The following is a 23,216-nucleotide window of genomic DNA, read 5'->3' as shown; positions in this document are numbered from 1 at the left end:
AATTACATTCTGTTTTAAGTTCTTACTAGTTTAATATTCAATTGATAAGTGCGTATGTTAAAGTATCTTATGCTCAGTTGACTGTAGGTAAACTTGGCTGTTTTAAATCCGTGATTATTAGCATTTGTTTTTGTGGCACTTCAGTGTTTCTGTTGTTTCGTTGTTTTCCTCTTATAGGTGATGTGTTTCCTCAGTTTTGTTTTCTCTCAATAAGATTAATGACTATCGATCAGCGGTAAACTATTGATGCTTTTATTTAACATGTTGTCATATTTTAAGAAAATTACTGATCGAGTATTTCCTTATTTTATTTTAACTGGCTTGTATACTTCTAGATAACAAATTGTTTTAATTTATAAATTTATTATTAACATTATCCGATGTTTTGTAGATTTTAACCAATTGTCGGTCCTGTTGGTGATACCATCCCATTTGCATTACATACATTAGATTTACAACATTGCCCTCCAATCCTTATATTACCACCAAGCTGTCTTTTACCCATTTTAACATCAACTATTCCACCGAAATAGGCGTGACATATCTGAAATGAGATGTATTAAAAACATTCTATTTTAAGCATCCCAGATTTATTGAACATATCACCCAATTTTGTTAGTGGGTTTCGTGTTGCTTAGTCTTTATTTTAATATGTTGTGTTTTGTGTATTGAGTTTTACATGTATCTTCTGGTTTAATGGATGTTTTGTTTTGTTTTGTTTTCATTTAAATTAAGTTTGTAAAAAGTGTTTGGTTGAATAATGGTTTTTTGTAGGACAAAGCATTATACCTCAAACTGGGCATGTTTCAGTACTATGGTAGTTTTGCTCTTTGTAACTTGCAACCAAAAGACACAATAGAAAAAAGTGTAAACAATTGGATGCCTGAATGATTTTATATTCACCCAATGTGAAGAGTCTATAGTGGTATTGTTGATGCAGATAGCTATCTTTCAAAACCAATTTAATATTTCGTTTTAAAAGTTTGAAAATTTCGGAAATTCTATACAATATAATGTATATACCTTCATAATAGCTTAATATTTTCAAGATATGGCATAATTAATAATTTGAAGACTATACAATAAAACAGCTATAGGGCGAAAGGGGAAAATAAAGAATTATCTATCTAAACAAAGAGGGTGTATAACAGTGTTTGCAACTAGAAATAAAAGTATAAGAAGCCCTAGAGTTAAACATAATTATCATAAAACGTTTATAGAAAAAAACAATCCACAACATAACAGCGTTGCAACTGACATCTTACTGATATTTGTTTCTATATATGATATATATAAATCTACAATTTCTTATTATTTTCAGGGTGAAACATAGTATAACCATTTGACATATACCGGTATGTCAACGCACAAAAAAATAAAGTATTTGTACCTACGAACTAATTCATTGTACTTACAAAATCATCCATACAGGCAAGTTCATGTGCCAAGGTAAAATCGCTACGCAATTTGTTACGAGAAAAACAGGACTGCAATCATAAAGTAATCAAATTGAGAATGGAAATGTGGAATGAGTCACAGAGACAACAACATGAAATAGAGTAATTAGATATAGGAAGATGTGGTATGAGTGTCAATGAGACCACTCTCCATCCAAGTCACACATGTCTAGTTTATATCTATATATTAAATGAATTATGAATAAAGGCAATACGAATTTTACCATGTTTAAATCTCCTACATTGAATAAGAAGATATAAATTAATGCATCAATATGCATCTGTCCTAAGTCAGGAACCTGTTGTTCAGTGGTTGTTGTCTGTTGGTGTGGTTCATGGGTGTTTCTCGTTTTTTATATAAATTTGACCGTTTTTTCCTGCTTGAATTGTTTTTATATACTAAGTCTAGTTATTTTGAGGTCGTTTATAGCTTACTGTTCGATGTGAGCCAAAGGCTCCGTGTTGAGGCCGTACTTTCACCTATAATTGTTAACTTTTTATACATTTTAATTTGGATGGAGAATTGTCTCATTGGCACTCATACCACCTTTTCCTGTTTTTATTAAACCAAAACATTCAAATCATTTCAATGTATTTTTGTCCTTCAGGAGTCTTCCAAAATGATATAGCATAATTTCCAAATAAATCAAAATTTAATATTAGAAGTTCCATCTATCTAAAATGAACACAAAAGGGTTCAAATATATTGTATCATTTCTTAAAAGATTAGTATGCTAGTTAGCTGTCCAAATTCACAATATCACAAGAAGATTTGGGACATTTAAACCTAAAATAAATATATATAGAAACATTCTGCTATTTCAGAAGTTTTATAGGTTTTTAGACTCATGGCAACAGAGAATAAGCAGAAAATGGAAAAAAAAACAATATCTGTTATTTCGAAAAAGTTATGGAATATGAATTCAAACATACAAAGATCTTAATTAAAAGATATCACAGCCACAGCAAAACAGTATACTGAAAACATTGTCCAACAAAAGTGTAAAAAATAAATAAAACAAAAACGAAAACGAAAACATAAAACTCTCACCTGTGATTTCTTACAAATTGTAATATTATTACACTGGGCTGGATCATCAACCTCTGGACACGTTTTGCAGCGAACTAAAATGTTCAACACAAACACAATTATATAATACATCTGACCAAGGAGGTTATACATTCTTGATCTGACATTCAGACATCAGATAATACCATTTATTAAAAGATGATGTCTGAATATGACTTAATGTGAATGTTAAAATCCCATAGAAACACGTGTTTATATATATACATAAGCTGCATTTTAACATTTTTATTTGAGGTTGTTTCTTTGTTTGTTTTGATTGGTTAAGAATCTGCATGGCTAGAGTTTTTTTAAAAGTAATATCCTTGCTTCAACCGAAACTCTGATATAAAAATTAATTGCGTTGTATTTCATTAAAATTTACAAAATGATATTAAAAAACGTTATAGTCTTCAAAATTTGTAACAAATGAAGCTTATAAATTTGACTAGCATTGTTGATAAAGAGGCCGCAGTTCAAATCTTAAGATCCACTTTAAAGATAGAAATCTAAGTGCAAAAAGAAAAATTGGGGGAATTACAGCAACTCAAAAATAATTTATAAAAAAAACCAACTCACCACAAGTACCACAGGTTTCTGGACATATCTTTCTACCAATACAGTCTTTCTTACAAATAGCAGGATCTTGTTTATGAAGTATACCACAAGCAATATTGTTACGGTCGAAATCTTCACATGTATCTGGAGAACTATTGGCATCTGCTTGAACAACTTGGTCTTGTGCATCATCAGCATTAACTTAAATTAAACAATCATAATATACACAAGGTCTTTGTCAGTTTACCAGATTCGTCTTTGATAGAAAAAGACTGGTTTCCAAAAACTGGACAAGCATTGAATGATTAAAAAGGAGGGATTGTATTCATAAAATGGCATTCCATTGTAATATGTCATACTATATGAATTCTATATGTTAAGTTAACATACATTGTACGAAATAATACTTTATTAATTCTATGGGTCCGATGAACTTTTTTGAAGTAACCTACATCGAGAGTGCGCAAACCTAAACATTTAAAAATCAACGGTGCTTAAATATGTATACATGTAAAGACTTAAATGACCAACAGGGACTGTTTTATACTAAAACACTTACATTCTGTATCAGATGATGTAAAGTTACCATCGGGATCATGTACGTTACACAGATCTGTAGCGCAACATCCACCGTGTAATGTGTAAGCACGTTTCCCCGTAGTACCACCGTAGTTAAATAACGTCGCACAAACCTGTAAAAGTTAAGGTATGGTACAATTTTACCATCAGGTCATGAATAAAAAGGCGATAAAACACTTTCAATTCAAGCAAAAATTCATATTCTTTGGACAAATACTAAAATTTAATACATTTAGATACATGTGATAATTTGTGCAGTGAAACACATATTCCCAAGACCAAATTCAAATTTGATGCAACTGCTGTTGGAATTTCGTCCCCGATGGTGTCACAGAGATGTTGAACTATCCGAAACCATAATTTTTTTTCTACTCGCAGAAATAGATTATCATATTAGAACATAAAGAATTTCAGCTAAAATCAAAAGTTACAGCACCAGCAGGAATGCAATTTTGTTGACTAATCCAGCTAGCAAACATTTCTCAAATCTCTTTAACCGCTATGCTAATAATATAAAAAATGGTTTTCGAACACCTTCATATACTCTTACCGCTTTGTTAACACACCCAGAGGAAAACACTGGCTGAAGTTGTGTGTTAAATCTCTGGGTTGCAATGCAGATCTAAAAGAAAGAAAAACCGTGACATGTAAAAAAGGTTAGTTTCTATTAGTGTGATCAACGAAATAGAAAAAAAAAGTGTATTTGCAGATTTTCTGTTAATATTTAAAGATTGTATCAACTCATGTGTGTTAGTCCGGTCTTGTATTTGTTTTTGTTTTGTTGGTGTTTTTTTCTCCGGACAATAAATAATTTCTTCTAAACAATATTTTAAAAAGAGTTAAGAATTATTGATTGAGTGTGTGTTATACTTGAATCGATAAATTTTAACTGCCTTGTAGAATCTCGACGCCCAGCAAATAACTTTTTTTTTCATTGTTCTATAAACAACCATGAAAGACCTTCCTTCAATTGTTGAATCGTGCATTCCAGTCTGATCGCATATTATCATGATTATGAAGCGTTTCCCCATATCACTATCAATAAGAAATAAAAGAGTTGAGGGTGTTTTTTTATATATAAAAAAATATCTGTAAGTTTGTTGTTTTTTTTATATTTTTTGTTGTTGTTTTTTTAAGGGGGGTTATAGTATGATAAAACTTGAATAAATAAAATTCAAGAGGAAGTGTAAGTTCTTAATGCTGTATATGCGACAGTGATTTTTTACAACTTTATTCTATACCACGTACTCTAGCCTAATAGCTGACATAGCTTATCTGTGTACTACATCGGATGTTCGTACAAACTTTGGAGATAAACTGATCTTACGATAGCATGTCATATAATAGGATAATGAACTTCGGCATGAAAAAGACAAAATAATCAATATGAAAATGTAATACGAAATAGTCTTAAATTTTCTCGCTGTGTTGAAGACCCACTAGTGGCCTTCGGCTGGTTTCAGCTCTATGGTCGGGTTGATGTCTCGATACATTCCCAATTACCATTCTCAATTTATATATTTATTTTTTAAAAACTTCAAAACTTCAAAAAAAAAAAAAAAAAAAAAATGGTAGATACCTCTGTAGCTGAACTGCATTGGACTTTGATACTGCAGTCTTCCGGTTTGGCAACACTATCACAGTGGTAACACATTAATGCTGAGAGAAATTAATACATAAAGCGGATGAATGTTGCTGTTGTTTTTTTGACTTCTTATTTTGTACAAAAAAGTATAGGATATAAAATGCACTTATTAAGAGATTGATTACCAAAAAGTGAGAAAACTTGTATTTTCATAGCCTTTCTAACTATTTCTGAGGTATTAAAATACATGTATTGTACTTTCTTTCTTTTCCGTTATTGAGTTGTCTGTCTTTCCTAAATTCAGTGTATGATTTTCCCTTTGTATCGACTATCAACCCATTCTTCTTTTGCGAGGACAGGTATTAACTTCATTCTTTAAAGTCAGCCGGTTTTTTCCATAAAAAATTTGATATCCATTTTGTTTACTACACAAAAAAGTTCCTATTTAACTAAATTATCTTACTATAAATGTACGTGCAGCTAAATGTGTAGTCGTAACAATTCTTTTTCAGGAACAAAAACCAACAAAATTTGCAATTACATAATATGAATATATTAATCCGATGAAGTATAAATAATCTTACGACAAAATCCACATGTATCTTTACAGAGATCTGCCAAACACGGATTGTCGCACATTTTAGGGTCTGCCGTTTTGAATACTCCACATGCTGTTGGATCTACATCTTTGCAGTAATTCTGTGCATTTCCTCCTAGGAACACTAAGTCGAGATGAAATATACAACATATATAGGTAAAGATGCATAATAGGCAACTAAAATGACGCCCCCTTTTTGGTATCTTGAAGTAAAAGAGGGACGAAAGATACCAAAGGGACAGTCAAATTCATAAATCTAAAACAAATTGACAACGCCATGGCTAAAAATGAAAAAGACAAACAGACAAACAATAGTACAAATGACACAACATAGAAAACCAAAGAATAAACAACACGACCCCCACCAAAAACTAGGGTTGATCTCAGGTAAATATCGTTACACATAAATAAATATGAGTGCATCACGTCTCTAAATATAAGTTTTTCGAGATGATAGTATATCCCTGTCACTATGATTCCTATATTTTAGTGTCGTGTATGAGGTTAGACATTAAAATTTAAAAGCTCCGGGTGTGACAATGAAATGGTTCTTTTTCCGATGGTCTTACGATCTTTCAAAACTAACTTTCTACTCATACTGAAGACTGGGCAGATGTTTTTTTGATAGAGTGTTTTACTGTTTAAATACGACAAAAACCGTAAGAAACATTTATATGCACGTAAAACTTGCTTTCTCCCCCTAAATTTAGTGTCTGACCCAAATTGGTCTGTAAATTTTCATAGGATTCGGATGGTAGCAAACTTTGAGAGGTTGAATTCTTGAGGGTTGAGATCTCATAAACATGTTTAACCCCGCCGCATTTTTGCGACTGTCCCAAGTCAGGAGCCTCTGGTCTTTGTTGGTCTTGTATTATTTTAATTTTAGTTTCTTGTGTACAATTTGGAAATTAGTATGGCGTTCATTATCACTGAACTAGTATATATTTGTTTAGGGGCCAGCTGAAGGACGCCTCCGAGTGCGGGAATTTTTCGTTACATTGAAGACCTGTTGGTGACCTTCTGCTGTTGTTTTTTCTATGGTCGGGTTGTTGTCTCTTTGATACATTCCCCATTTTCATTCTCAATTTTATTTGTTGTCGTGGTATTGTTCGATATGTGTGTGATTTGAAGTTTGGTGATTTGTTGAATTCCGATGAAAAAAATGAATTTATCAAGGTTAGGTCCTACCTCATACAGTAGATAGAATTAATGTGCATTATGAATATTGGTATATAAATCAGAAATCACAATTTCGTATACTCGAAATTATATACCTTATAAGCTATCAGGAATAAAATGAGAGACAATATTTTACAAAATAGTCAATATTCTATGTCTACATGTTTTATTGCAGTTATAATATGTTAAATCTTGTTTACACATATGATGTAAAGCTTACGGTAATAAAGTATATACAAACTTTATTTCACTCAGTCGGTGTACCTTTGGTTTGCGAGCTTCATTACCCGTATAGTACTGAGTCTGTACAGTTATGTGTTCTGGCACTTGCAATGTCTTGCATGCTTATGCCTACATGTAGATTAGATATTACCGATTGGAAGTTACAGTTTATATTAATACGGAAGTGGTCAGTCAGTACACATCATCTCCCTCGTGAATACAAATGTATCATATGTCTTTGATATTATTGAAGCAACCGCATTGTTTTTAGACGGGATGTAAATAATGTCCTGAAATATGTTACAGTGCTTATCCAGTGACCTTTGGGGTATCACATTTGCAAAGACCAAAACAGTTTACCAAATTGCAGTTAGATTTCTACTCCAACTAACTGATCAACTGATAAAATATTTTGGCAGATTGCTCAAGTGAAATGTTGTTAGTATGAGGTGAGTGCTGTAAAATAAAAAGTTATACTTACCATCCAGATGCAGTCAGTTGATACCTTTGTCAATCAATTTTACTGTGCTTATCCAGTGACCTTTGGGGTATCTCATTAGCAAAGACCAAAACAGTTTACCAAATTGCAGTCAGATTTCTACTCCAACTAACTGATCAACTGGTAAAATATTTTAGCAGATTGCTCAAGTGAAATGTTGTTAGTATGAAGTGAGTGCTGTAAAATAAAAAGTTATACTTACCATCCAGATCCAGTCAGTTGATACCTTTGTCAATAATTTCTAACACAAATAATATCCTACTATAGTATGAGTCACTGAATAAAATGGTATAATTTTGACATGGAAACTTCTATCATAAATAAGTATTATAAATGATTAGTTCAAAACATTGTTTTGTAGGTGTATATTTTATAGCTTTGTCTTCTAAGATGAAGTTATTGTGCAATTGTGATTCGAATAACATTTTGTATACAAATTACTGATCTGCTGGCAATAAAGGGAAATAATTTACATTACAAATAATCAGCAAAATTTTGTTCTGTCTGACAAATATCAAATTTCCCCATTTAATTTGTTTGTAACATTATTTCTGTTATTATTTAACTTTTATCCTCTGTTCTAAAACGAAAGATGAAACTTATTTAATGATGAAAGACTATTAACAGCTGTTTTGCAAAATGTTGAATTGTTCAAAGTATAAAGGATTGTCTACCAAGGAGCACAAGATATCTTATAAGCAGTATTTTGCAAAACCTTTCTAATTTGTGTTCTACATGCCCTTCAACTTCATACTAATTTTGCATTTCATTTTTTTTTATGAATCTTTTGTAGGCAAAATCATAAGCCTCGTATCATTGATTAAATTTTATGTGTACATTTAAACTCAATATAAATTATTTCCCTTTAATGACAGCAGATCAGTAATTTGTATAGAAAATGTTATTCGAATCTCAATTGCACAATAACTTCATCTTAGAAGACAAAGCTATTAAATATACACCTACAAAACAATGTTTTGAACTATTCATTTATAATACTTATTTATGATAGAAGTTTCCATGTCAAAATTATACCATTTTATTCAGTGACTCATACTATAGTAGGATATTATTTGTGTTAGAAATTATTGACAAAGGTATCAACTGACTGGATCTGGATGGTAAGTATAACTTTTTATTTTACAGCACTCACTTCATACTAACAACATTTCACTTGAGCAATCTGCTAAAATATTTTACCAGTTGATCAGTTAGTTGGAGTAGAAATCTGACTGCAATTTGGTAAACTGTTTTGGTCTTTGCAAATGTGATACCCCAAAGGTCACTGGATAAGCACTGTAACACAAATAATATCTTACTATAATATGAGTCACTGAATAAAATGGTCTAATTTTGACATGGAAACTTCTATCATAAATAAGTGTTATAAATGAATGGTTCAAAACATTGTTTTGTAGGTGTATATTTTATAGCTTTGTCTTCTAAGATGAAGTTATTGTGCAATTGTGATTCGAATAACATTTTCTATACAAATTACTGATCTGCTGTCATTAAAGGGAAATAATTTATATTGAGTTCAAATGTACACATAAAATTTAATCAATGATACGAGGCTTATGATTTTGCCTACAAAAGATTCATAAAAAAAAATGAAATGCAAAATTAGTATGAAGTTGAAGGGCATGTAGAACACAAATTAGAAAGGTTTTGCAAAATACTGCTTATAAGTTATCTTGTGCTCCTTGGTAGACAATCCTTTATACTTTGAACAATTCAACATTTTGCAAAACAGCTGTTAATCGTCTTTCATCATTAAATAAGTTTCATTGTTCGTTTTAGAACAGAGGATAAAAGTTAAATTATAACAGAAATAATGTTACAAACAAATTAAATGGGGAAATTTGATATTTGTCAGACAGAACAAAATTTTGCTGATTATTTGTAATGTAAATTATTTCCCTTTATTGCCAGCAGATCAGTAATTTGTATACAAAATGTTATTCGAATCACAATTGCACAATAACTTCATCTTAGAAGACAAAGCTATAAAATATACACCTACAAAACAATGTTTTGAACTTTTCATTTATAATATTTATTTATGATAGAAGTTTCCAAGTTAAAATTATACCATTTTATTCAGTGACTCATACTATAGTAAGATATTATTTGTGTTAGAAATGATTGACAAAGATATGAACTGACTGGATCTGGATGGTAAGTATAACTTTTTATTTTACAGCACTCACTTCATACTAACAACATTTCACATGAGCAATCTGCTAAAATATTTTACCAGTTGATCAGTTAGTTGGAGTAGAAATCTAACTGCAATTTGGTAAACTGTTTTGGTCTTTGCTAATGTGATACCCCAAAGGTCACTGGATAAGCACTGTAACAACAAATAACAAAATATAATGCAAATCAAAATAGTGAAGCAAGAAAATTCCTTACCGGTCCAAAATAAAATTACTAATCCTAAAGTGTTTTCCATAATAAAAGTGGTTTGTTCTAGATATTACGAATCATGAACCTTGGCTCAGATCTGATAAGCCTACATGTACCTAGAATGATATCTGGCCTTACTCTTTGTCACGATTAGACAGTGCCAACTTAAATGAAATGAATGACAATAAAACAAATGAATAATGAACAGTTTAACATTAAACACAATATAGAGGGAAAAGTGATGACGCAAAGACAATCAAAAATTCGTTGTTCTGAAGTAAAAGGTGCATAATAAATAGGAGTTTGACCCTTTGAAATTGAAATTTTTACAAATCTATCCGTTGAAATGCAATCCTTAACGTGGGCAGACGTAAGTGACAGTCAGATAGGTATCAGAATTTATAATCTGTGAATTATTTGTCTTATGATAGTTTGCTTTAGGGCTCAAAACATTCATATCTAATCCTGTTATTGCTTTGACATGAATTATCATTTATATGGCCAAATTATAAATCTTTAACTGTTAACAAAAACTTCGATTTTCGAAATATCAAGGATATTCTACCCCAGCAATGTATTAGCTTACATGTAGCTGTATTTGGCAAAACCTTCCGGAATTTCAGAGTGCCAAATTCTGCTCTTAATTTTATACTTTATTTGGCCTTGTTAATTTTTTTGATTCGAGCGTCACTGATGAGTGTTATGAAACGAAGCAAGTGTTTGGCGTACAAACTTTTAATCCTGGTTTGGTGGGTTTAAATAACGCGATCTTTTTAATGGTATTTAGGTATTATGAACTTCCACACACACAAAAATATCTTAAGATTTTTTTAAGGTGACATGAAATAGATCTGTAATGTGGTTAAACTACATGTACATGTATTGTGATAAAGTAAACTTTCACATACTTTGTTTATTATTATTTTTATTCCATTATGTGACACATACATGTATTTTATACCTTATAAGTGATCATAAGTGAATGTCCCAAGTTAGAAGCCTATTATTAAGTAGTGGTCTTTCTTTGCCGTCTGTGTTTAAATCCAGTTGTTGGTTATCACAGTTAAGTTGTTTAACATATTACAACTTGATGTAGCTCTCTTCATTGTTCAGGTTTTGCTCATTGTTGAAGGCAAAAGCTAGTTAAGGTTAAATTTACATGTACTTAGAAGTTGCTTACATCCACAGAATCTGAACAGTTTACTAAGTTCTATCATTGGAGTCATTTTATCGTTACCGATACAATAACTAATCCATGCTTTCAAATATAAATAAAAATTTAACACATGACCAAAAGTTCAGCATTTTTTCCATTTCATAAGGGGTAGAAGTTTAGAATGGTTAAAGTGATGCCACCAAAATTCAAACTTGATCTGTGTATTGTGGTAATAACCATTCCGTATCAATTTCTTAACATTTAGATGAGGCAAACTAAAGTTAGAAAACCGAAACCAACTTTGGGATGTACAGACAGGCAGACAAGGGTAAAACTTAATGCCCCCTCCGCTACTGCAGGGGCATAAAATCACTTATGATTCTTTTGCATGAAAATGTAGGGCTCTATATCTTGTTTCAATAGTTCTTTCTTAGTTTAAATGTAACTCTGTAGAGAAAGTTCCTCATAATTTCAGGGTTTAAAAAAAGGATCTTGTAACCCTTTTTCGTTCAACACAAAACAGTTTATCTGCTTTTTTGATCAAGCTGTTGTCTCTTTGACATAATCCTCATTTCCATCTTCAATTTTATCTACATTTTGTATGACAATACATATCTAAATATAAAACATAGATTTTGTAAATTTATATACTAAAAGGTGTAAACATGTATGCATATAAATTATTGATATATAAACTATTGGTAGACATTACATAAAGAGATCTAAATCTTGAACAACAACAACATCATAACATACTATATTAGATAGAAATCAAGTATTCTCTAAAGTCTTTTAAAATCAAACATAAATAGAAAGTATTCTCTCAAGTCTTTTTATCTATTATTTCCTGTATTTTCAAGAAAAGTCTTGCTTCAAAGTCTCCATTGACTAGATAATTTGATTTAGCTTCCTTCAGTTTTGATATATGAATAACACTGGGCACTTCAAACTTGCTGGCTTGATTATCTGCTGAAAATGTATGCTTAGCCCTGAATGTGTGTGCAGCATATCTGATGGTCCCTTTCATTCCATAAATAATCAATGTAATTTCAGCTCTCATGTCTGGCAAGGGTGTACTCTGTTGTGTTGGGGTTGAAGGATTACAACGTCTTATTTTCAGGGTAGTGTCATCATTATGTCTACCTATGTACTGGGCATAGAGAACATGTGGAATAAAAAATCCCATCGGAAAAAAGTCAACCAAAAAAGTGAACTGTTTGGATTGTGACTGTAAAGGTACAGGCATGAAATTAGCAGGAATCTTCAAATTTTCAATTGTTATTTTACTATCCACTTTCTGTTTAGATGTGTATTTCTTTAAGGTCAGATCACAATAAACAGCATATTGGTTCTTGCAGTTGTAGTTCCTGTACGGTTCACGGGAAGCAATAATGTCCTCATACATTAGAGAGTGCCTTCTATAAGCAGACCAAATTTTATCCCCAAATATGTCTTTGTATTCATGATACAGAGGAGATTCTTCCACGAGTGAAAGCTGGCATGGTGTCATTAGAGAAAATCTTATCAGAGGCATAACTCCTTTTAAATTCTCTACCAAATGATCTCTGTTATGTTTGCATAATAGCCATCTTTCAACTTCCTGCCAAAGTTCATATTCTGAGGTCACAACAATTTCTGAACTGGATAGAAACTCTGTTAATTCATTTACTGATACTGCCATCCAGTCAGATGCTTTTTGAACAATAGAGAAATTAGACAAAATAAATGCTTGACACCTATCCTGCAAGACCTGGTTACCAGTCATCTTAGCATACTGGTACCAGGAGAGTGTCCTATTAGAATCAGGTGACTCAACAATATGCTGCATCATGTAGTCAACGCATGAATCACATAGTCTTTTAATGCCATATTTGTCTGCCAGTAATAACACAGGAAGTACTGTTTCTGTATTTACTTCAACTGATCCACAGTATAAATACCTGCAAAACAATGTAAAATAAAATATTATCTTTGATACTTTAGCTAGATCAAGCAAAATATGATCAGAGTACAAAACTAAACATGATTTTTTTTAATATTTTTTTTATATAAATGTAGATACTACACACATAGAAAATACTAGTCCTTTCAAATTTTGACTTTTACAAACCATTAAACTTTCATCATTAATAGATTAAAAAAATAATATTTAAAAACTTGTTTTTTAGCCTTTGCTAATGTGAAATCACAATCGTGACACTCACAGGATAAAAACTGTAAGTAAAACCCCAATTTGAAAAATACATGTGGTAATTAATTATTTATATACTACCAAGTGTTGCATTTAAGAATTGACACATCTCACAACTATATATTTTAGAGTATTATTAGTCATACTTAAGGAACATATCAAAAACAGGAACACAACACTCTTCTTCTGTTAGAGAAACTACAGGTTCAGTGGCTTCCTTCCATCTGTCTTCACTTAACATGGCCCTGTGAAATAAATAGTATAAAAATAAGGAAATTTAGTATGATGAGATAACTATCCAACAAAGTTCAAATGAAATGGCATGGATGTTAGCAATTATATGCAACATCATTAACCTTCAACAATGAGGAAAACACATACTGTATGGTCTGCAGCTCTGACTGCATAATCATTCTTCATACATAATTAATTCTTTTTTTTTAGTAAATTTTTTTTATCTGAGAAGTGTTAAAATGATGACTTAATTATCTGTTCTGCTATGCTTGGTTGCTTTCTTTTAAAATTGATCAGATGTACAAATGTATACCCCATAATTATACCCCATATTATGGGGTTTACATTTGTACATCTGATCAAGGCATATACTCTTATTTTGATAGTGATAGCTAAAATGACTCTTTTGTGGGAAAAAATTAGTTGATTATATATGGCACCATTGAAGCATGACTGAATTGTTCCCACTCTAATGGCAGTGAGTCAGTTGCCTCCCCAAACCCGCCCCTTATAAAAAGTTATGGATCTGCCACTTGAATTTTAGTATCAAGGATTTCGCTCTGATTTTTTTCAAATTGTATCCAAAATTTAATCTTCAACTTTTACTGATTCCATTTGTCAAATACATGTATGATGAGGGGGGATAGGAGCCCGAGGGGTCCTGATCCTGAAATCCTGATGTCCCGAATTTAAATAAAGTAAATCCAGACGTCCAGAAATTCGAAAAACAAGAATTCCCGGATCCCGAAAGGGTCAATCCCGAAATCCCGAGCTTAAAAACACCTGATCCCCGAGTCCCGATAAAGGTCTTATCTCCCCTCTATGATATCATTATTGCAAGTTTTCCTTCATGTTTTATTTTTTTTCTGAGATTGTAAAATGACAATTAGTCCGGTTTATCATTTGACAAGCCTCACATTTAACATCCTTATAAAGGTTTTGCAGTCAAATATTTGATATATTGTTATTTGCATCGTAATGCACAAAATCAAGAATGTATTATATTGCTTAACTAAGAGCTAATACTAAACGGTACATAAATAAACATCCTTGACAGAATTTTAATCAAATGTTAAATCTTACGAATATTTCTTTAACAGGTACATATCTGCACTAAATCACATGTACTATATTTTGCAGGAATTCAGTTAAAGGCATAATTTATTAATCTAAATGGGTATACAGATAGTTTAGGACTAACATATAAGCTATTGTTTGAACTTGGAATTATTTTTAATTATGGAATTTGCTTGATTTCTTATTGTAAATTTTAAACACAAGAAATCAAGCAAATTCCATAATTAAAAATAATTCCAAGTTCAAATAATAGCATGTTATATACAAGGACTTAAAATATATACGTCCCTGTTATATATACATGTAACCATTTAATTTATATTAATGTGTACAATGTACCTTTTCTTTATTTTTTTTACATGCTATATCTGAAAATATATGCTGGTCAATCCAATATTTTGATCCTTTTCATTCATTACAAAAATCCTTAAAAAATGTATGCATGAGATACAATGTACTACTGCAGATGTCTGCTGTACATTTTTACTTACTCAAAAACTTCACTAGCTGTCACTAACATAATTTTGTGGGCGTAGTAAGATATGTCTCCAACTTTTAGAATAAGATCACTGAACATCTGATTGTTGTACAAGTTTTCAAATCTGTTAATGAAGTACTCTTTGTCGTTGATGCATTCTGTCGAAGCATTTTTTGACACAGATGTGGATGTATCTCCACTTCCTAATGTCCGCATCAACTTTTCAGCCATCTTTCTTTGGTTCTTCCAGGATGACCAAACTTTCAAAAAACTGTCTATAATAAACATGATACATGTTTTAAATTTTTTGTGCAGCCTGAATAATCTAACAGTATTTTTTGGCTATTGTAAGTAAATCAAACTTGCACAAAATTAGACAGATCGATAGAAATTGTGACAACAATGTATCATTTCAGTTTTTTTAGTCAATGATTTTCTATAATAGTCATATATCATTTGTGCATATACCATACATGCCAAAAAAATTGTTCAAATTCACTATGTATTAGGCACTCATTCACCATGTTCACATTTTTGTAGGCCAATGGTACATGTAGGTCCACTGAGTCACACAAACAATACACATATACAAATCTAATTTGCCAGCAGATGTTCAAAATAATAATTGATTAATCTTGTTGCTATTTATGACAAATCAGGAAACTGGGATACAAATGTACATGTATAAATCATTTGTTTGGTTAAGTCTAATGTTTACAACAGATTAACAGCTGATTGATCCGTTAGTGTTATTGTTAATCGATTAGTATCCGTTCACCCCAAGTGTGTAGATACTTTCCTGATTATAAACAATAAGCATCCCGTGTATTCTGTGTAATTAAAGTGTGTTAGCTTTACTTACGTTTATAGTACTTTATCAAAGCTAAAGGGCATAAACTAAAGATGCATGCGAGGTAAACAGGTGAAGGCCTGCATTGTTTACATTTTTTATAGCGCCCCTATATCAAATATCATGTAGAATCAAGAACGGCAACTCTAGGCATTCTTTTTCACGGTCTGTTAGATTAAGCTGGGACTATATATATATACTAAGTTAAGTTTGTCTGAGACCATAGGCGGATCCGCTGACCAGGGGGGGGGGGGGGAGGCTGGGGGCCCGGGCCCCCCTTTCGTGGGAAAAATTTGGTTGATTATATAGGGAATCATTGAAGCATGACTGGAGCCCACTCTTAGGTCAGGCAGAGCCCCGCCCCTTTTAGGAAAAGTTCTGGATCCGCCACTGGAGACTACTATAACACATTTATTTTTATAGTAGTCTCAGAGTGAGTACACTGAATGATCAGGTATTGTATATTTAAATATATACAATTCCTTGGTTAGTATAAATAGACATTATTAGTCCCAGATTTTAGATATGATTCTTAATTCAAAAGCAGTTTTTAGTTTGAATTTATTTTATTATTTAACATCCTCCTTTCCAACTTGAAACATTAAAATATTTTACCAATTTTTAATGTACATTTTCCCGAACGATATTTTCGAGTCCAGTGAAATTATCACAAACTATACAAATGCAATAGGACCAAGGATTTGTATAGTAAGTAGGACATAAACACATTATATTGACAATTGATATTGTAATTGTACATGTGGAAGAAAAGGTGTTGATTTTTTAGATTATAAAAGGGGGGGGGGGGGCTGACTGACTTAAGGGGGTCCACTCTGGTCATGCTTTAGTGATTCCTATAAAATCAACCAAATTTTTCCAACAAAAGGGGGCCGGGCCCCCAGGTCCCTCTGGATCCGCCTATGCATAATCATGACTTCTGGATACAACATGTCTAGTCTGAAGGACCGTTTTAGAATTGCAGCGGAATCGGCTTTGAAGTATGACCCCATATCATTTTTTTTTATCTAGTAGGTCTTTTAACATTATAACGGTTGATAACTGAAAATCAATTTCTCGATCCACTGTTAGACTTGGCCAGAGTCATGTGTTTAGTAACTTTGAGTAATTAAGGTTGTATTGCTAGCTAAATAATTCTTTGATTTCTCAGTTTATTTTACCAAACGATAATTAATCGACCAAATTAGACACAAATATTAATAATTTAAAAACAAGAAATATATTTCATTCTGATGGAAAGACAAAACTTGAGAACCACCGATCAATATAAGGACTGTTTTTTTTTAATAATCACAACAGTACGGACACACTGAACTTAAAGGATAATAGACTGGATTTTTCTATGAACCCACGTATATTAAGCCATTTAAAACTTGATTTGTTGTCCTGTCAACGTATATATGTTCCGCCTAACAGTAGTTCCAATAGAAACTTTGTTATAAACATTATTATAATATTCCTGTTGGAACAACTATTCCTTTGGCTTTTGGAACTTATTTTATGAAGGAACTTCTTTTCCGTGACAGTCTTAACATTGACAGATGACTTATTTCAAAGCTGGAGGGTCAGATATCATTGAATTCATGCTGTACCTTATACGTTTGCTTTTACCTCTCTTTTTCTTTTTATTGTTAATTCCTTGACTTGATTTCGGACACGAACTCTATATCCATACGATTGAATGAATTCATCAGGGGGGAGGGATTACGGCAAACGCATCGTCTAAATGAAGCCATGGTTTTCGACTGGCATGCACATATTCCATAAATTACACTGAGCTTTCAAACATACGAAGAACATATATGTTTTAATCGTTTTAGTAATGTAAATCAATCAAACTTGGTACTTGAAAGAGAGAATTGTATTTAACCAAAGTAGAAGAATTCCAAATGCATGCAGTCTTTAAATGAACTTTGAACAATAATTGCATTCTTTTAACTTTTAACTTTTAACTACTTAAGTCGATAATATGAACACAAATTAAGATATCTTACCTCTATGTGAATTAGTTATAGACATTTTTATCTGAATGTTTCTGTGAAGTCCGCCGTTAAATCTTTTGTCTGTTAACGTCAACAGCGTTACCTCGATACACGAGACGTCACAATAAACAAACACACGTACGTATCACATCAAACGAATATAAGTAAGTAAGTATAAGCATGGAAGTGTCAATATATACTTTAAATTTTAGTTTCTTGTGTATAATTCGGAGTTTAGTATGACGTCCATTACCACTGTACTATTATGCATATTTTTAGCGGCCAGCTGAAGGACACCTACGGGTGCGGGAATTCTCGCTACATTGAAGACCCATTGGTTGCCTTCGGCTGTTGTCTGCTCTATGGTCGGGTGGTTGTCGCTTTGACATAGTCACCATTTCCTTTCTCAATTTTATTCCATGGTATAAGTAATAAAAAACATCGGGGAGTACGTACTGTATAAGTAAGACATGCCATCACTTTATTTTTAGGTGAATCCAATAGTGTCGTAATTCAAATTATCTAAATTCCATGTTGAACATGAAGAAGGGCCGGTTTTCAAAATTATGTATGATTTTCTGTTTATGTGAAATTATTTTCTGTTTTCGACTACTCAGTCTCTTTTCTAGTTGCTTGATTTTGTGCTTCGGATATTATTTAATGAAAAACTTTGCTCATTTCGATGCCTATAACGTCATTTTAAGGGTGTCCCGCTGTTACAATTTTGTTTTATGTGCGTCTTTGAAAAAATAAAACCATATAAAGAAGCAACTTCGAACATCTCTTTACTTTAAGCGGCACTTTCACATGAGTAGAATATAAGGTCAACGTTTGAAACTTTCCATTGAACAACGCGGTCAAAATCGTTGTTTTAGTAGGAACGTCGTGTAACGCTAAGTGGCACCAATACCGTGCGTAACGTCTTTACATTATGTGGCATTCTTCGGAGAAAACAGAATACATTTGATTATTATGGTGACCGGATGCAGCCATTTCGCGTTTTCTCATTTCACCTTCACGCGAAATCGGGATATCGGGAAATCGAAAAATCGAGAAATCGGGAAATCGAGAAATCGAGAAATCGAAAACGCGAAAGCGAAAACGCGAAAACGGGAAATGAAACAGATTTCTTGATTTAGTGTTTTCGCTTTCCCGATTTCTCGATTTCGCTTTCCCGATTTCTCGATTTCGCTTTCTCGAGTTCTCGATTTCCTGATTTCCCGATTTTTCGATTTCTCGATTTCGCGCTTTCTTGATTTCCCGATTTCCCGATTTCCCGATTTCTCGATTTCTCGATTCCGGCCACCATAGATTATTGAAACAAATAGATAAAAGAAGATGCGTGAAAAACGTAAATGAGACAGCAATCCAACGACACTGCATATAAAAGCTAGACTGTATTTGTTTTTCATCTACATATAAATGGACAATTATCGCAATGGAAAACAATGTACTGATTTGTACTGTCAAATTAAAGCAATAAAAAAAATATAATGTGACGAAACTCTACTATTTACAATGTTCTGTTGGATATAAACAAAACACTATGGCGTAGACAATATTGGTGAGCACGAATTTGAGTTTTTCTTAACATACAAAGTCTCAATTGTGAACTTTCCATTTCTATGTATCAGCATTTCAGCAGCGCCTGATTACGGAGTATATATGTATCCAAGTTGATACAATATTCCAGGGCTTGTATTTCCTTGATAGATGCTTGCTGCTCACAATGAAGATATTAAGGCAAAGTTCCGAGGAGCGTTGTTAAAATCGTAAGTTATACGGATCCAGTCACGAGTTGGTTGACCGTTATGGAATATCTATTTCGCAGAAGATAACGGACAAGTTCCTATTGTCGTAACTACAATCCCGTCCTCTATTCCCAAATGTGACCCATTGAAATTTATAATTATAAGTGGGTTTGTACTACCATGAGCAACACGACGGGTGTCACATGCGGAACAGGATCTGTTAACCCTTCAGGAGCACATGTGACCACACAAGATTTTGATGGGGTTCGTGTGGCTTAGATCAGAGTTTTTTATGTTGTGTTTTATGTACTTTTATTTGTCCGCTTCTTTTCTTCTTCATTTTGAGCCATGGCGTCAGTTTATTTACGACGTATGAGTCTGAATGTCCCAGTGGTATCTTTCGCCTCTCTTTTACAGAGATAAATGGACTTAGCCTTATTCTTTTTTGTCTTTTGTTACAACATATTTATGATATTGAAGGATTTAAAAGCTTTTAGAGATCAAAAGTCGATGCGATAAGCCAGACATCATCAACGTCAGAACTATACCGTAATCTTTACGCTTAAAAAATGCCAAATAAGAATAAATACATTTTAAATCACATCTTTACACCGCAGTTGTTTATCATTAATTCATTTTCCAATTTTATCATCGTAAAATATAATCAGGTATTACAGATTTTTCACCTCATGCATATAATTAATTGAATTTCTGATTGAATGGACTAAAATAAATGGAATGAGAAAATTGTCATTAATATGACAATTCGACCATTACTAAGATAAACCTCTCACATTGGTATAAAACAATTATATCGCTGAAATATTTCACAAAACTCAATCGCGTTCTTTGATGCAGCTTTTTTCAAGGTAAGTTTGTTATTTGCATATATAATGTATACAGTTACAATCTTCATATTTTTTCGACACAAGGATATTGTATGATAGTTTCATTGTTCAGACTATGAAATACACTGTTTGACAATTTCGACTTTCGGTGTTCGAAATTATTAAAAAACAAAAAACAAAAAAAAACCAACCACATATATACATACAACAAAAACAGTTAAAAATGTTTGTTTTGTTTGTTTTTGCGTAATGTTTTAGCTTTTAAAATAAATAGTTATAATAATAATATATAATGTTTTGGCTTGAATTGAGTTCAATAATGCTTTCTTAAAGATAATAAGTTAAAGTCAACTTTAAATAATTTGTCAGAGTTGACTTACTAGTCGGTCCGAGTGATCAGTTGACTCGGTTCCAATTGACTCTTGACCGAGTTGTCTCGCAGTAACGTCACGCACGCTGTTCCTACAACCCCTATGTATTAAACAAAATCTTCGAAATTTCCTCCGCAAAACAAAATAAACTGTTAACAAACACTAACCACTATAAAAACAAATTCAGTATATATTATCCTTTATGTTTGTATGGCTCTTGGTCATATGCTTAGTAATATCTAGTATATTTGAGGATTAAAACAACAGAGCTATGTGAAAAAAACGGATGTCCAACGTTACATTTTTGAACAACTGTCTTATCTGTTATGTATAGTGATCCTATTTCTTATTCTCTGATCTTCCCGAAACTTGGCAGAAGCAACAGAGTGGGCCAGATCATGATTAAATTAAAGCCGTTCTTTTGTCGAATTCTGTTTGACTCGTTGGCTGCATATTAAGCTGGAACAAGAAAAATGTCAAATGACGTTTTTCGTTGACTTAACGGCTGAAAGGTAGTTTTAGAAGTAGACTGTAGACATAGCTAAAAATTTCTAAAAATTGTGAGATAATTATACCATCTACCGAAAGAACAAACATTTGCCTCTTTGTTCGTGAGTTCAAAAATTGTAGATTCTATAAACCCATCGCTACACAGTCGTTTTTCAAGTGGTAGCCATTTTGTCCAAGTTGATATTTCATTTGTCCAAGCAATTAATGTGTGTTTTTTACCTGATATTTCAATAAGTAATTTATAATTTACCAAAACAAAAGTTAGATACACGAAAAAAACATAAAGTCTAGATTATTTTTTTTATTAACTGCATGTTTGGGTCTTACAGGAATAAAATGCTACGAAACATTACAAAACGGTAGCCATTTTGTCCAAACGTCGAAAAACGTCGAAAAAAAATCGACGTTACATGTGCAAAATTTGTTCAATTGTATATTGAGAGGGGATAGGACCTCGGGAATTCGGGTTCTTTAAGCCCGGGATTTCGGGACCAGGACCTCTCCTACCCTCCCTCTATATTCCTGATACTTAAAACGAATCGCGTTGTGAAATTTAAAAAAAAAAGCTGGTTGTCGAAAAAAGGAGGTAGCTGAAAGACTTATTGGAAACAACGACAAAAACAGTTTCATAATAAATTCATTGAATTCATGCAACCCCGTATTATACGGACGATTCAGATCAGGAGAAGATTAGTACATTTTTAAAGCAAGCAACTTCAAATGACTTGGAAAATAATTTTCAAGATCGGGTTATAATAATTTTTTATTGGTTGTATTTCGACAAGTCACGTGTCAAGCAAATTTTTAATACATTTCAATTCAAATTAATCAAGGGTAAATATGGTTTTATTTACTTGCAGAGTGTCGGATATATTTGTATTAGGGTTGAATCTAGATATGAAAAATTTACAATGACAGATGATATGCACCATGCAACTTTAGCAGCCTTTGATTAAAGTTTTGATATAATTTATTTATTGAAAACCGTATACTTTTGTCCCATTTTTTCTTCCTTCAAGTTCATTACTTACGACAATATAACATTTTAAGGTGAATTAAGGGTAAAAATTATTTAATCGATTTCCACAACTTACATGTAAGGTAAATAAATCCAGGGTAAATAGACATCACAAAATTAATAGAGACAAATTTGGAATCAACCAACTACATAAAAAAAGCAAATGAAACTTGCAAATTGAATAAATGAACGTAAAAAAATTCAGAAAAGTCTCTGTGACGTCGTGGTGTTGTAACGTCGTATTGTAGGAACATCGTGCACAACGTTACTAGCGATGACGACATCGTCTTGTATTTTGTCAGTTTCGTTTTATTGTTTTGCAACATTTTAAATTTTATGTCTGTTTTCGTATAATAACTCTGTTGCCATTTTTTTTAATTGAATGTGTGTTTTCGTTTTTAACCTCCTTTTTCGGTTTTTTATGTCTTTTTATTTACGTTTGGTTTTTTTCGAACTTTATGTCTGTTCTTTTTTACCTCTGTTTTTATACACCCGTCAAAATTTTGACGGGACGTATTATGGTATACAAATGTCCAGTGTCAGTCCGTCCGTCCGTCTGTGTGTCTGTCCGTCTGTCTGT

The 23,216-nt window shown here is 32.3% G+C and overlaps 2 protein-coding genes across 3 annotated transcripts; both read right to left on the bottom strand.

Moving 5' to 3' along the window:
• Nucleotides 1-346: 346 nt before the first annotated feature.
• LOC134686286 (uncharacterized) lies at nt 347-10,296 on the bottom strand. The gene is made up of 9 exons (XM_063545954.1): nt 10,159-10,296; nt 5,830-5,967; nt 5,240-5,319; nt 4,211-4,282; nt 3,641-3,773; nt 3,103-3,282; nt 2,509-2,582; nt 1,416-1,487; nt 347-544 (listed from the first exon to the last, which is right to left on the bottom strand). Exons 1-9 carry the CDS (start codon nt 10,196-10,198, stop codon nt 395-397), a joined length of 939 nt encoding a protein of 312 aa, XP_063402024.1. The 5' UTR covers nt 10,199-10,296; the 3' UTR covers nt 347-394.
• Nucleotides 10,297-11,937: 1,641 nt separating this feature from the next.
• LOC134687484 (BTB/POZ domain-containing protein 17-like) lies at nt 11,938-18,243 on the bottom strand. 2 transcript variants are annotated; one of them, XM_063547818.1, is made up of 4 exons: nt 18,151-18,243; nt 15,302-15,563; nt 13,646-13,744; nt 11,938-13,248 (listed from the first exon to the last, which is right to left on the bottom strand). In XM_063547818.1, the coding sequence occupies exons 1-4, from the start codon at nt 18,173-18,175 to the stop codon at nt 12,132-12,134; spliced, it is 1,503 nt and encodes a 500-aa protein (XP_063403888.1). In that variant the 5' UTR covers nt 18,176-18,243; the 3' UTR covers nt 11,938-12,131. The 2 variants fall into 2 exon arrangements, with proteins under 2 accessions (XP_063403888.1, XP_063403889.1); XM_063547819.1 differs by lacking the exon at nt 18,151-18,243 and adding an exon at nt 16,151-16,281.
• Nucleotides 18,244-23,216: the final 4,973 nt, after the last annotated feature.

This window comes from Mytilus trossulus, chromosome 10 (assembly GCF_036588685.1).
Source record: "Mytilus trossulus isolate FHL-02 chromosome 10, PNRI_Mtr1.1.1.hap1, whole genome shotgun sequence".
Taxonomy (NCBI): domain Eukaryota; kingdom Metazoa; phylum Mollusca; class Bivalvia; order Mytilida; family Mytilidae; genus Mytilus; species Mytilus trossulus.
Note: the sequence above shows the minus strand (reverse complement) of the source record. Positions and strands in the feature narration are given on the sequence as shown.

Coding starts and splice junctions, on each gene's coding strand:
- LOC134687484 (XM_063547818.1), bottom strand. CDS start 18,175: ATGTCTATAACTAATTCACATAGAG. Junction 15,564..18,150: donor TATAACTAATTCACATAGAG/GTAAGATATCTT, acceptor TGTTTATTATAG/ACAGTTTTTTGAAAGTTTGG. Junction 13,249..13,645: donor GTTTTTGATATGTTCCTTAA/GTATGACTAATA, acceptor ATTGTTTTGCAG/GTATTTATACTGTGGATCAG.
- LOC134686286 (XM_063545954.1), bottom strand. CDS start 10,198: ATGGAAAACACTTTAGGATTAGTAATTTTATTTTGGACCG. Junction 5,968..10,158: donor AGTAATTTTATTTTGGACCG/GTAAGGAATTTT, acceptor ATCTCGACTTAG/TGTTCCTAGGAGGAAATGCA. Junction 5,320..5,829: donor AGATACATGTGGATTTTGTC/GTAAGATTATTT, acceptor AATTTCTCTCAG/CATTAATGTGTTACCACTGT.